Source organism: Rissa tridactyla, chromosome 25 (assembly GCF_028500815.1).
Source record: "Rissa tridactyla isolate bRisTri1 chromosome 25, bRisTri1.patW.cur.20221130, whole genome shotgun sequence".
Taxonomy (NCBI): Eukaryota; Metazoa; Chordata; class Aves; order Charadriiformes; family Laridae; genus Rissa; species Rissa tridactyla.
This window is the reverse complement of record NC_071490.1, coordinates 1,543,138-1,555,518: the sequence shown is the minus strand read 5'-3', so window position 1 is coordinate 1,555,518 and position 12,381 is coordinate 1,543,138. Positions and strand designations below refer to the sequence as shown.

The following is a 12,381-nucleotide window of genomic DNA, read 5'->3' as shown; positions in this document are numbered from 1 at the left end:
CTACCCTCTTCCAGTTTGAAACCATTACCCCTCGTCCTATCAATTCATGCCCTTGTAAAAAGTCCCTCTCCAGCTTTCGTGTAGGCCCACTTCAGATACTGGAAGGCTGCTATAAGGTCTCCACACAGCCTTCTCTTCTCCAGGCTGAACAACCCCAATTCCAACAGGTCCATGTCCTTCCTGTGTTGAGGACTCCAGAGCTGGACGCAGTACTTCAGGTGGGGTCTCACCAGAGCAGAGTAGAGGGGCAGAATCCCCCGCCTCCCCCTGCTGGCCATGCTTTTTACGCAGCCCAGGGTGCGGATGGCTCTCAGGGCTGCGAGTGCACATCACTGGCTCATGTTGAGCTTCTCATCCACCAGCATCCCCAAGTCTTTCTCCTCAGGGCTGCTCTCAAGCCATTCTCCACACAACCTGTATTTGTGCTTGGGATTGTCCCGACCCGTGTGCAGGACCTTGCACTTGGCCTGGTTGAACTTCATGAGGTTTACACAGGTCCATCTCTCAAGCCTGTCAAGGTCCCCCTGGATGGCATCCCTTCCCTCCAGCTTGTCAACTGCTCCACACAGCTTGGTGTCATCGGCGGCCTTGCTGAGGGTGCACTCAATCCCAATGTTCATGTTGCCAACAAAGATGTTAAATAGCACTGGTTCCAGTACTAACCCCTGAGGAACACCACTGGTCACTGCTCACCACTTGGACATCGAGCCATTGACTGCAACCCTTTGAGTGCAACCATCTAGCCAGATTTTTGTCCAACAAGTGGTTCATTGGTCAAACCCATGTTTTTCCAATTTAGAGACCAGGATGTCATGCGGGACAATGTCAAATGTTTTGCACAAGTCCAGGCAGATGATGTTAGTTGCTCTTCCCTTATCCACCAATGCTATAACCCGGTCATTGAAGGCCATCAAATTTGCCAGACACAATTTGTTCTTGGTGAAGCCATGTTGGCTGTAACCAATCACCTCCTTATTTTGCAGGTGCCTTAGCATAGTTTCCAAGATGATCTGCTCCGTGATTTGCCAGGCACAGAGGTGAGACTGACTGGCCTGTAGTTGCCTGGATCTTCCTTTTTTCCCTTTTTGAAAATCAGCTTTCTTGTTGCCCTTGATGCCTCTGGCCAGATTTGACTTTATCTGAGCTTTAGCTTTCCTAACGTGATCCATGGCTGCTTAGACACTTTCTCTGTATTCCTCCCAGGCTACCTGTCCTTGCTTCCACCTTCTGTAGGCTGCTTTTTTCTTTGATTTACCCATGGTGAGTCCATGCTGATGGTTCTTAGCACAGCTGCCAAATGGGCCACACAGTCTGAGGCACAAGTGGAGCTGGTACTCCCAAAAGAGGAAGAGCTGGTCAGAGATGCGAAGACCAGTCTCAGCCTTGGCTGTAGTGACCGTAAAATTGTGGTCTCCCAGATCTCCAGGGAAACAGGGAAGGAGAGCAGCAGAGCACAGACCCTGGACAGTAGGGAAGGAGGCCTACTGAGGGCACTGGCAGGTGGGCTCCCATGGAAACAGTGACAGGGCCCTGAAAACATCCACAGGCCTTCATGGCCCTGACCAGCTTCACATGGGGCCTCCACCCACACCTCTGTCCATCAGCCCAGGAGTCCCTTTAAGCCCAGGCCTGAGGTTCAGCCCCAGCTTGATCTATGCTGTAGGTGTAAAGGTCTCCAGACACAGCCTTGCCTGTCCATGGACCTTGTTGGTTTGGTCTTGCAGGCTGACTTCCCAGCTTGATTCTTTACCTGGTGTACCATGAAATAACTGACATTCACTGAACGGCCCTCCGAGTGCCAGACCCCAGCTAATTCACAGAGGCCTAGGGCCTTTCTGCTTGCTTTCTCCATATCACTTGGTCAGGTTTTGGGAGGAGAGGAAGAAAAGCACTTGAGGTTTCTGGGTGCCAATGATTGAAAGTGGGAAGCAGAACCATCCCATGTGAAATGATTTAAAGGCTAGGCTAGTTCAACACTCTTATTTTCAACTCCTTTCTTGGCCCTGAAAACCTCCCCGTGGGGACAGTCCAGCTGGTATGAGGTCCCCGAGACCTTCCCTTCTCCAGGCTAAACAAGGCCCTTCCTCTTCAGCCCCTAAGCATCTTGGTGGCCAACCGCTGAACTTGCTCCCAGCTATCAGAAATTTCCTTGCTGTGGTGGGTTGACTCTGGCCAATAGCCAATAGCCCAGCAGCCACACAGTCACTCACACTTTCTTCCCCCTTCCCAAGTGGGACAAGGAAGAAATGAAGTCTGAAAAGTTTGGGGTTGACACAATAACAGTTTAATAAGCGAAGAGAAGAGATTAAGAAAACCTCAACAAGCAAAACACATGCCATCACTCACCACCTCCCACAAGTAAACTGATGGCCAGCCAGTCTCCAAGCAGCAGACTCCTTGAACAACAAAAACTTCACCGTCTTCTTCCTCTGTCTCAAGCCTTTATTGCTGAGCATGAGGTCATATGGTATGGAATATGCCTCTGGTCAGTTTGGATCGGCGGTCCTGGCTGGGTTCCCTCTCAGCTTCTTTCTCACCTCCCACCTACTCACTGGAGGGAGCAGAGTGAGAACTAGAGAAGGCCTTGATACCGTGCAAGCTCTGTTCAGCAATACCCAAAACACTGGAGTATTATCAACACTGAGTTTTCTCAAGTCCCATGGGCGTAGGAAACAGCCATCCTCCGGGACTTCTTGTGGTCTGGTCCAGAAGAGAAGCCGTGCCGGGCTGGCCTTTTTCCTTTAGGAGAGTTAGACCTGCAGCCCATGGAGGACCCCGGTGGAGCAGGCTCCTGGCAGGACCTGCTGCCCACGGAGAGGAGCCCATGCTGGAGCAGGTTTTGCAGCAGGACCTGTGGCCTGTGGGGGACCCACACTGCAGCAGTCCATGCCTGAAGGACTGTACCCCGTGGAAAGGATCCACGCTGGAGCAGTTTGTGGAGAACTGCAGTCAGTGGGAAGGAGCCACATTTGGGGAAGCTCAGAAACGAAGAGTTAGGAATGAAGTTGAGCCTGGGAAGAAGGGAGGGAGGGGGGAAGGTGTTTTTAGTTGTGTTTTCTTTCTCACTGTCCTATTCTGTTACAATCAATTGGAAATAAATTTAATGAATTTTCCCAAGTTGGGCCTGTTTTGCCTGTGTTGAGAATTGGTAAATTAACTGGTAAACAAACGATCCTCCCAATTTATTGCTATTGACAAACGTGGTGAGAGTTGCCCTCATGCACAAAGGCAGTTACTTCATCGTGAAGTCAATCAGGTTGGCGAGGCATGATTTATCCTTGGTAAGTCCATGCTGATGGGTTTTGGACACATTCTGTTGTTGGTGCCCAGAAATATCACCCAAAAGGACTCGAACTGATGGCCCGCTCCTCACCGATGTGAGCCTGTGCAGCCTGGGGTTCCCTGGGTTGCACTTTTGGATTCTTCCAAAGACGGGTGCACCACTTGCTTGTCCTCTCTCACAAGAGACCTCTGCCAATCCCATGACCTCTCAGAAAGGACATTCCGAAGAAATATTGATCTTCCCTGTGATGCCATTACAACTATTCTCCCTCTTATACAGTGCAGTCAGTTTCTCTGATTGTTCATATACTTGTCCTGATACAGTGACCATTTCTGAAGTCACCTTTTCAGATCCAGACTGTCTAGGCAAAGGCCCTTTCCATAATTCTTCAGTTTTCTTCTCCATTTACTCTTTGTTCATTCAGATACCTCTCACCTATGCTGCTGCTTTCACCTTCAGAGACTGAACAGCTTGACTATCTTTCAACAGTCTAATTGTCTCCTTATCCAGATCTTTAATTATGTTTATATCTATCTTTTTTTATCTAACTACCTAAAATATTTCTCCTAAGATTATCCCTTGTAGAAAAGCAACCTCATTAGTGGTAGCTTGTACTTAGCGTGTGATTACAGAATACGATTTATTATTTATGAAAACCGATTGTGCTTTACTTTTCTGAAGAATGGGAAAAACTCTCCTGTGCCTGAGTGCAGCCATGTCTCTAAGGAGCTCAGGTGGGAGATGGTGCAATGGAGCTGTAACCTCCAGCTGCAGAGATCAGTGGAGAAGTCTGGTGCAAGGAGCAGTGATGTAAGTCCCAGGTGGCCAATGTCAGAAATGGTGAGGTTGGGGAGGTGAGGAGCAAGGCTGTCCATGCAGCAATGGACGTCAAGGGACTACTTTTCCTTTCTGCCCAGACTTCCTGAGGAAACACTCTGCATCAATATCAATCAGAGAATGCTTCTATCACCTCTTCTTTAAAGTGAAAAGTAATAAAATATATCCTTCAACATAAAAGATGCATCTTTGAAATCTTCCTACTTAATTACGCTATGAAACCTCTCTAATTAGCTGTACAAGTCTTGAAGACTTGAAGAAAATTACAAAAGGAGAAATACCTTGTTAAGGCTTTCTGTCTTTTAATGAGCCCCATGGTGTATTTGCTGCTGAGTCCATAGACCTCAGATCCTGAGAGAAGGTTGAACAGAGTGCTCAAGAAATCAGAAGCCAAACTCAAAGTACCTGGAAGCGTTAATGAGCCCCACTGAGGGCCATTCCTGACAAAGCCTCCCCAGGGACTCGTTAGAGCAGATAGCTGGAGGCTGTGATTGCAGGTGGGCAAAGGCAGAGTGCAGGTGGCTGTAAAGCTGAAGAAACCCTTGGTTTGTTTGATGCAGCAGAAAGGCCAAGCCCTCAGCCCCAGGCCCTGGCAAGGCAGATCCTGTCCCTCACTTGTGGCCCAGGGCTCTTCCTGGGACAGAGGGATGTGAGGGGGAGCAATGACAGGTGTAGGAAAATTCTGTGACACCTCCTGGCCTCCCAAAGAAGGGGCGAGGATGAAACAGAGTCCTGAGGCTCAAAAGAACCACAGACGCATAGAATCAATTATGTTGGAAAGGATCTTTAACATCATTGAGTCCAACTGTAAACCTAACACTGCCAGGTCCACCACTAAACCACACCCCTGCATGCCACATCTTGTGGTGCTGTGCTCTCCCCCTTCCCTGCCCCTCTGGCTCCTGCTCAAGCCATAACCATCAGTGGGAGTTGTGATGAGTTGCACCTGGACTTTGGGGGATGGCTGGTAACAGTCAAAACACTGTCTGGAGTGGGGGCCTAGATATTTTGCTCCCATGCAAATATGACGATAGGTCAATTCTCTTACTCTATAAACAGTGGACAGAGCAAGAGCCCTTGGAGCTCTCCTGCACGGCAGCGGGCTGCATGACAGGACCTCCCCTTGAGCGGGGACGCTCACTTAAGGTTCGTCTCCTCGAGGCTGAGAGATTCCTTGCCGCAATGGATTCTCAGTAAGTGACTAATAGAGTGCTAAACTTTGAAATCTTAGCTAAGTGATGTAAAGGATTGATTGCGCATATATAATCCTTTAGACATAAACCGTTGACCAAGTCTGGGACTAGGATTGGATCCAGCCGCAGCCAGACTCCTCTCCGAGAAGGAGTTTCGAAAGCAAGTTGAGCCTCATGACTCAACGGGAGGGTCTCCCTGAGAGCTTGTCTGACCCCGGCCTCTATGCAGTAAATAATCAGGTGTACCTTGTCATCGAATCTCGTAAAACACTGTCGCATTCACTGCTAACTTTGTTAAATCACTGTTTTCTATTAATAAATATTTCACTATTCATGACCAGGCACCTTGGCTCTGTCGGATGCCTTACCAGTGAGCCCAGAAACCTCAAGCCAGGGAAGAGAAATGCTGAGACATTTCACTGCTGAGAAAGTAAAAGCTGGCAGAAGCCTTGGGACCATTAGTGTGGACGTCCCACCACCTACAGAAGAGTCCAGAAAGTTTCCAGGAAGAAGAGACCTCCGAGGCACCTAACACAGCCACAAGCCTCATCCTGCCCTAAAAAGGTATGCAGAAGGAAATGACTTCACACACACAGACCCCAGTTGTGAGCCTGCTGATGGACAATCATGTGCCCAGGCCACAGTGATCCCACAAGCAACCTCTAGCTGCTGGCATGTTCCATACGTGCTGGCGTGTTCCATACTGTGTGTTGCATTCATACCCATGCTGCTGGCATGTCCCATACTTGGGACCTCACAAGAACCAAGGCCGGTCATCAACCCTCTGCTGGCCTAAGGGGTGCTCTGGAACACAGGGCTTCAAACACCTCTGACCTTGCTCATGGTCTCTCAGGTCCTCAGGCAGCAGCACCCTCACAACTGGCATTCAGGCCATACGCCTGCTGCGGGGCTATCAAGGACTCAGGCAGAAGTGACCTCCCAAGCACCGAGCTCATCCATGAGGCTGGTGCTGGCCTATCGGGCACTCAGACAGCAGTGACCTCCAAAGCAGTATCAGAGAGATCTGCCTGTTTCTGGTCTATCAGAGATTCTGGCAGCACTGACCTCATAACCAACATCCACACCATGTGCCTGCTGCTGGCCTGTCAGGTACTCATGGAGAAAGAACCTCATAGGCACCGAACCCAGCCTTGAGCCTGGGGTTGGCCTGCCACCTGCAGAGACAGGGGTGACCCCAAAATGAGCATCCAAAGCAGATGCCTGCTGTTATAGCAGCAGTGACCTCACAATCAACATGCCAGACCTTGGCCTGCTGCTGGACTGGGGTTCTCAGGCAGAAGGGACCTCACAAGCATCTACTCTAATCATAGAGCCTTTTGCTGGACTGCCATGTCCTCACAGAATCATGTAGATTGAAAGGGATCTTTGGAGATCATCTAGATCAATCCCCCTGCCCTAAAGGGAGTCAGCCAGAGCAGGTCACGTAAGAAGATGTCCAGGCTGGTTTTAAGTATCTCCACGAATGGACACTCCACAGCCTCTCAGGGCAGCCTGTGCCAGGGTCATGCGCCCTTGATGCCGAAACATGTTTTCTTGAGTTCACTTGGAATTTCTTGGTTTTGAGGATTGGGGCCTAGCACATAAGCCCTGTGTGAGGACGGTGAGGGACACGGGCTTCTTCAACCTGGTGAACCTCCTCCAGTGAGGGTCACCGTCCAAAAGGGATAACCTCACTCGAAGTATGGGAGAGAGATGGGTGGGACAGGATAGATATAAACACATGGAAGGATTTTGCTGAAGAGATTCTTAGCCTGCTGAAAGACCAGGGCATTCTTCCAACTGCCTGAAGCTCAAAGCAGCACCTGGGTAGTTTAGAGGGATGTGACTGAGCGAGGAGTAAGTGACGGGGAAACTGGAGAGCAATGGGGAGGCTGGCCCTGCTGCCCCAGTAATGGTTCGATGGGCCCACCATGCTGGAACCGCATGGGACAGGTGTGCTCGAGGGTGGGGAGACATCCCCCCGGCAAAGTGCCCTGGCAGCCCTCAGGGCTCTGTCCCCCTCAGCCCGCCTGTTCTGGTGGCCTCCCCCAGTGCCTGGGCCACAGATGGTCTGTGTCCCCTCAGTGCCAGCCCCTCTCCCCAGGCCAGCACAGGAGTCCTGGTCCAGGCACAGAGCAGCCTGTCCAGAGTGGGGGCCTGCAGGAAGAGGTTTCTCCTTCTCAAGGATTCCTCCCTGCAAGCACAGAAATGCTCCCTTGCCCTTCTCCAGGGACACCCCTTCTCCCCAGAGAGCCTTTCCCCAGGTGAGCGTGTCCAGGCTGGCCTGGCTGGACATTCCTGGTTCCCACCCCGTGCTCCCTGCAGGGCCCTGAGCTGCTGTTTCTGCTCTGCAGAGGGAGGGGGCTGTGGTGCCCTGAGGCCATGGGGTGACCCTGCACTGGCCATGCTGGTCGGGGTGAGGAGCAGAACTTGCCAGAAAGGGATCACTGCTGCTAAGCCCCCTTCCATCTTCCCTCATTGCTCAGTAGCCAAGGACAGGGCTTGGCAGGACCAAGGGGTGTCTTCAGTTTCACAAAGGGCAGGGAAGGGCTGCACTAGATCAATCCCGCAGGGTTTCCAGGACAGTGGACTGAACCATTGTTTAGTCTTATGTCCCTTTGGCCTGCTGCCTCCTGGCATTGCAGGGGCCTCGTTAGCCCATGGGCTCTTCAGGTTCACCTTTCCTTCAAGGACACTCCACCTTGGATGGTCAGTCATTTTATGAGGTGCCACTCGTTGCTCACCCAGACTCACATGCTTTTCTGGGAGATCCCCTGAGCTCTGCTGGCAACTCCAAGTTCCTCTCTAGGATAGCATTGGCCATCAGCCGCACCACAAGTGGGACAGTACCAGGAAGGACAATCAAAAGCCATTTGCACTCTTCTTGGACATGTGCCACCAATATCTTTATCAAAGATCTGAATGAGGGGATTGAGTGCACCCTCAGTAAGTTTGCAGATGACACCAAGCTAGGTGGGAGTGTTGATCTGCTGGAGGGTAGGAAGGCTCTACAGAGGGACCTGGACAGGCTGGATCCATGGGCCAAGGCCAACTGTATGAGGTTTAATAAGGCCAAGTGCCAGGTCCTGCATTTCGGTCACAACAATCCCAAGCAACACTACAGGCTTGGGGCAGAGTGGCTGGAAAGCTGCTCGGCAGAAAAGGACCTGGGGGTGCTGGTGGATGGCCAGCTTAACACGAGCCAGCAGCGTGCCCAGGTGGCCAAGAAGGCCATCAGCATTCTGGCTTGTATCAGGAACAGCGTGGCCAGCAGGAGCAGGGAAGTGATCGTGCCTCTGTACTCTGGTGAGGCCTCACCTCGAGTGCTGTGTTCAGTTCTGGGCCCCTCTGTACAAGAGGGACATTGAGGTGCTGGAGCGTGGCCAGAGGAGAGCTACCAGGCTGGTGAGGGGTCTGGAGACCAGGGCATATGAGGAGAGGCTGAGGGAGCTGGGCATGTTTAGCTTGGAGAAGAGGAGGCTGAGGGGAGACCTCATTGCCCTCTACAACTACCTGAAAGGAGGGTGGAGAGAGGGGGGTGTTGGCCTCTTCTCCCAGGTGAATAACGACAGAACCAGAGGAAATGGTCTGAAGCTGCGGCAGGGGAGGTTTAGATTAGATATCAGGAAGAATGACTTTACTGAAAGAGTGGTCAGGCACTGGAACAGCCTGCCCAGGGAGGTGGTTGAGTCCCCATCCCTCGAGGTATTTAAGAAATGTCTACATTTGGCACTTCAGGGCATGCTCTGAAGGGCAGAGATTGTAGGTTGTTTGTTTGCGGGTTGGTTTTTTTTTTGGTGTGTGTATGGTTGGACTGGATGATCTCAAAGGTCCTTTCCAACCATGAAGATTCTATGATTACATGATTCTATGATTCTAGGCCCAGCCCTTGGTCCCTAACAGATTCCCCTGCAACTCTGACCCTGTCCCCCTGAGTCTGTGGAGAGCCCCAGAACACCAAGAGAGCTTTTCATGGAACAGTTCCTTGGGTGCGTTCCTGATACCAGCTTTGGAAGAGCCATCCAACCTCTACCGCTGCCTTGAGGAGTCCCGTTAGTGACAGTGGTGCCAGTAGGAAGGCCCCCTCTGACACAGTGGTTCACATGGCCTGTTCCTGCCTGCAGCCACAGGGATGCCGCTGTAGAGACATCAGGACGGTCACAAGGTACACGAGACCTTAGGGGGAACACAAAGGCAAGGGCACAGCAGGACAGTGGGGGTGTGAGGAGAAACCAGCACTGGAAAGGCCACGTCCTGCTGCTGTCCTTGGCCATGGCTCCAGGGAAGCAGCAGCCCTGACTCGCAGACAGCAGAGGCAGAGTGCCCAGCGAGGCAGCCGGGGCAGCCCCAAGGGCCCCCAGGGCAGATCCTCCATGGAGCAGATGGGCATTTTCCTCCTGAACCCCTCCTGCATGCTGGGGCTGCTCGGCCAGCTCCGGAGGAGAAGTGAAGAGATGGAAGCAGAAACTAATAATTTTCTGCTGGCTTCTTTATTGAGTTTATCTAACCAGGGAGCGCAGATCCATACATACCTTAGGTATTTGGGTCAAGAGAAAAACATGTAGGAGACCAAGAAGAAAATCACAGGTATAAAGCAAACAAACAAACAAAACAACAACAACAAAACATTGAAAAAACACAACGAAATAAGAAAGACAAATATGAAGACTAGTTAGTCCTGCTTTTTCCTGATGTACAGTTGGAGCCGTAGTGGTATAATGGCCACCTTATTAATCTGAAGTAGACACCATTAAAATAGTTTCAAAACTCCATCCTTGACTTCCATGTTCCTCATGCTGTAGATGAGGGGGTTCACTGCTGGAGGCACCACTGAGTACAGCACTGTGATCACCAGATCCAGGGATGGGAAAGAGATGGAGGGGGGCTTCAGGTAAGCAAAAATGCCTGTGCTGACAAACAGGGAGACCACGGCCAGGTGAGGGAGGCACGTGGAAAAGGCTTTGTGCCGTCCCTGCTCAGAGGGGATCCTCAGCACGACCCTGAAGATCTGCACATAGGACAGCACGATGAACACAAAACACACAAAAGCTGAAAAGCAACTTAATATGAGAAGCCCAGCTTCCCTGAGGTAGGCATCTGAGCAGGAGAGCTTGAGGATCTGGGGGATTTCACAGAAGAACTGGTCCACAGCATTGCCCTGGCAGAGGGGTAGGGAAAATGTACTGGCCGTGTGCAGGAGAGCATTGAGAAACCCAGTGCCCCAGGCAGCTGCTGCCATGTGGACACAAGCTCTGCTGCCCAGGAGGGTCCCGTAGTGCAGGGGTTTGCAGATGGCAACGTAGCGGTCATAGGACATGACAGTGAGAAGATAAACCTCTGTTGCAGCACAGAAAACAAAGAAAAAGACCTGTGCAACACATCCCAAGTAGGAAATATCACTGATGTCCCAGAGAGAATTGGCCATGGCTTTGGGGACAGTGGTGGAGATGGAGCCCAGGTCAAGGAGGGTGAGGTTGAGGAGGAAGAAGTACATGGGGGTGTGGAGGTGGTGGTCACAGGCGATGGTGGTGATGATGAGGCCGTTGGCCAGGAGGGCAGCCAGGTAGGTGCCCAGGAAGAGCCCAAAGTGCAAGAGCTGCAGCTCCCGTGTGTCTGCCAATGGCAGGAGGAGGAACTGGGTGATGGAGCTGCCATTGGACATTTGTTCACTCTGGGCATGAGGGACTGTTGAAAGAGGAGAAGACCTTGGCAAGTTAAGGCAGACTTCTTTGGGCCCATCCTATTCCATTTCCCAAAGTTTTCCCCCAAATGACTTCTCTTTCCTCAGAATAATTTCATTCATATCTTTTTGTGAGATCAGCTTTGTGCTGCTGAGGGCAGTATCGTTGCAGGGGCAGAGATTCAGTTGTTGATTTCCAATCCTCCCTGGATTATTCACTTCTAAGAGAAACAGATTTGGAATTTCAGTGCCCCCTCCTCAACTGAGAGATGAATTTCTCTGTCCCATCGCCCACCCAGACAACCCGGAGTAGAAGATTGGAAGAACAGGATCCTTCCCTTGCAGGTAGCCCCTGCCGTGCTGTGCTTCTTGAAAAATCTCCAGGGAACGTCCTGCAGTGATCTGCAGCTGTGAGCAGCCCTCACCCACGCAGCACCCTCTCAACAGCAGGACCCTCCCCTGCCAGCGGTTGCTCTTTCTCCAAAGCTTCTCCCCACATGCCCATGGGGGTCTCCCTGGGCAGGCTGAGAGCTGACCCTGGCAGCCGGCAGAGTCCCTGCCCCGGCACACAGACCCACGGGGTGCAGGGACCCTGCTCAAGGACAGCCCTGGGCACCCCTGCCTGCACACCCTGGCTTCACGGCTATTCACATTTCATAACAAGACCCCTCCTCCCCCTCCGCCTCCTTACAGATCCCATAAGCTGCGGCTGTGCCAGCTTTAGGAGATGCCTCCAGGAACTCCACCTGCATTGCCCTGCACCCAGAGGCTTACTGTGCCAAGGGCTGCAAGGATTTCTCCTCCAGTGAGCTCTCAGTCATCCTCCCAATCCTGACACCTTTAAGCAATCTCTCTGCCTCACTCATCTCCCTGAGACACCCAGGCAGTGCCCTCAGACCTGCTGCGCTTGGCAGAGGAGCTGCTCGGGGGCAGAGCTGTCTCGCTGAGGCGCTGCCCGCTTGCTGTGAGCTCCCTCCATCCCAGGAGCCCAGCCCAGCTCAGACGCAGAGGACCAGCCCAAGGAGTTTTAATGACCCCTCTGGTGGGACTGATGCTGAGTCCACGAGCCTCAGACACTGAGAGGAAGCTGAAAAAACCTCTCAAGAAGTCAAAGTCAGGTTCAAACTCCAAAGTTTCTTGGAGTGTTAATGGGTCCCACTGAGGGACACCACTGAGATGTTGTCCCCAGGGTCCGGTTAGAGCAGAAACTGGAGGCAGTGACGACAGGTCGAGAAAAGCAAGGTGAAGGTGGCTCTGATGCTGAGTAACCCTGGATGTGTTTCATTAGTGCAAAGGGCCAAGGCCTGACCCCATCGCCCAAAGGGCCAAGGCCTGACCCCCAGCCCCCAGGAAGGGAGATCCTGTCCCTCACTCCTTCCTCAGGGCTC

The 12,381-nt window shown here is 52.0% G+C and overlaps 1 protein-coding gene across 1 annotated transcript; it reads right to left on the bottom strand.

Annotated features, from left to right (window-relative positions):
* Nucleotides 1–9,471: 9,471 nt before the first annotated feature.
* On the bottom strand, nt 9,472–10,594 carry LOC128901391 (olfactory receptor 14J1-like; the record flags this gene model as incomplete). Its single annotated transcript, XM_054183350.1, has 2 exons — nt 9,472–9,489; nt 10,133–10,594. Coding segments are annotated over 2 exons (480 nt in total), but the record flags the coding sequence as incomplete, so codon positions are not given.
* Nucleotides 10,595–12,381: the final 1,787 nt, after the last annotated feature.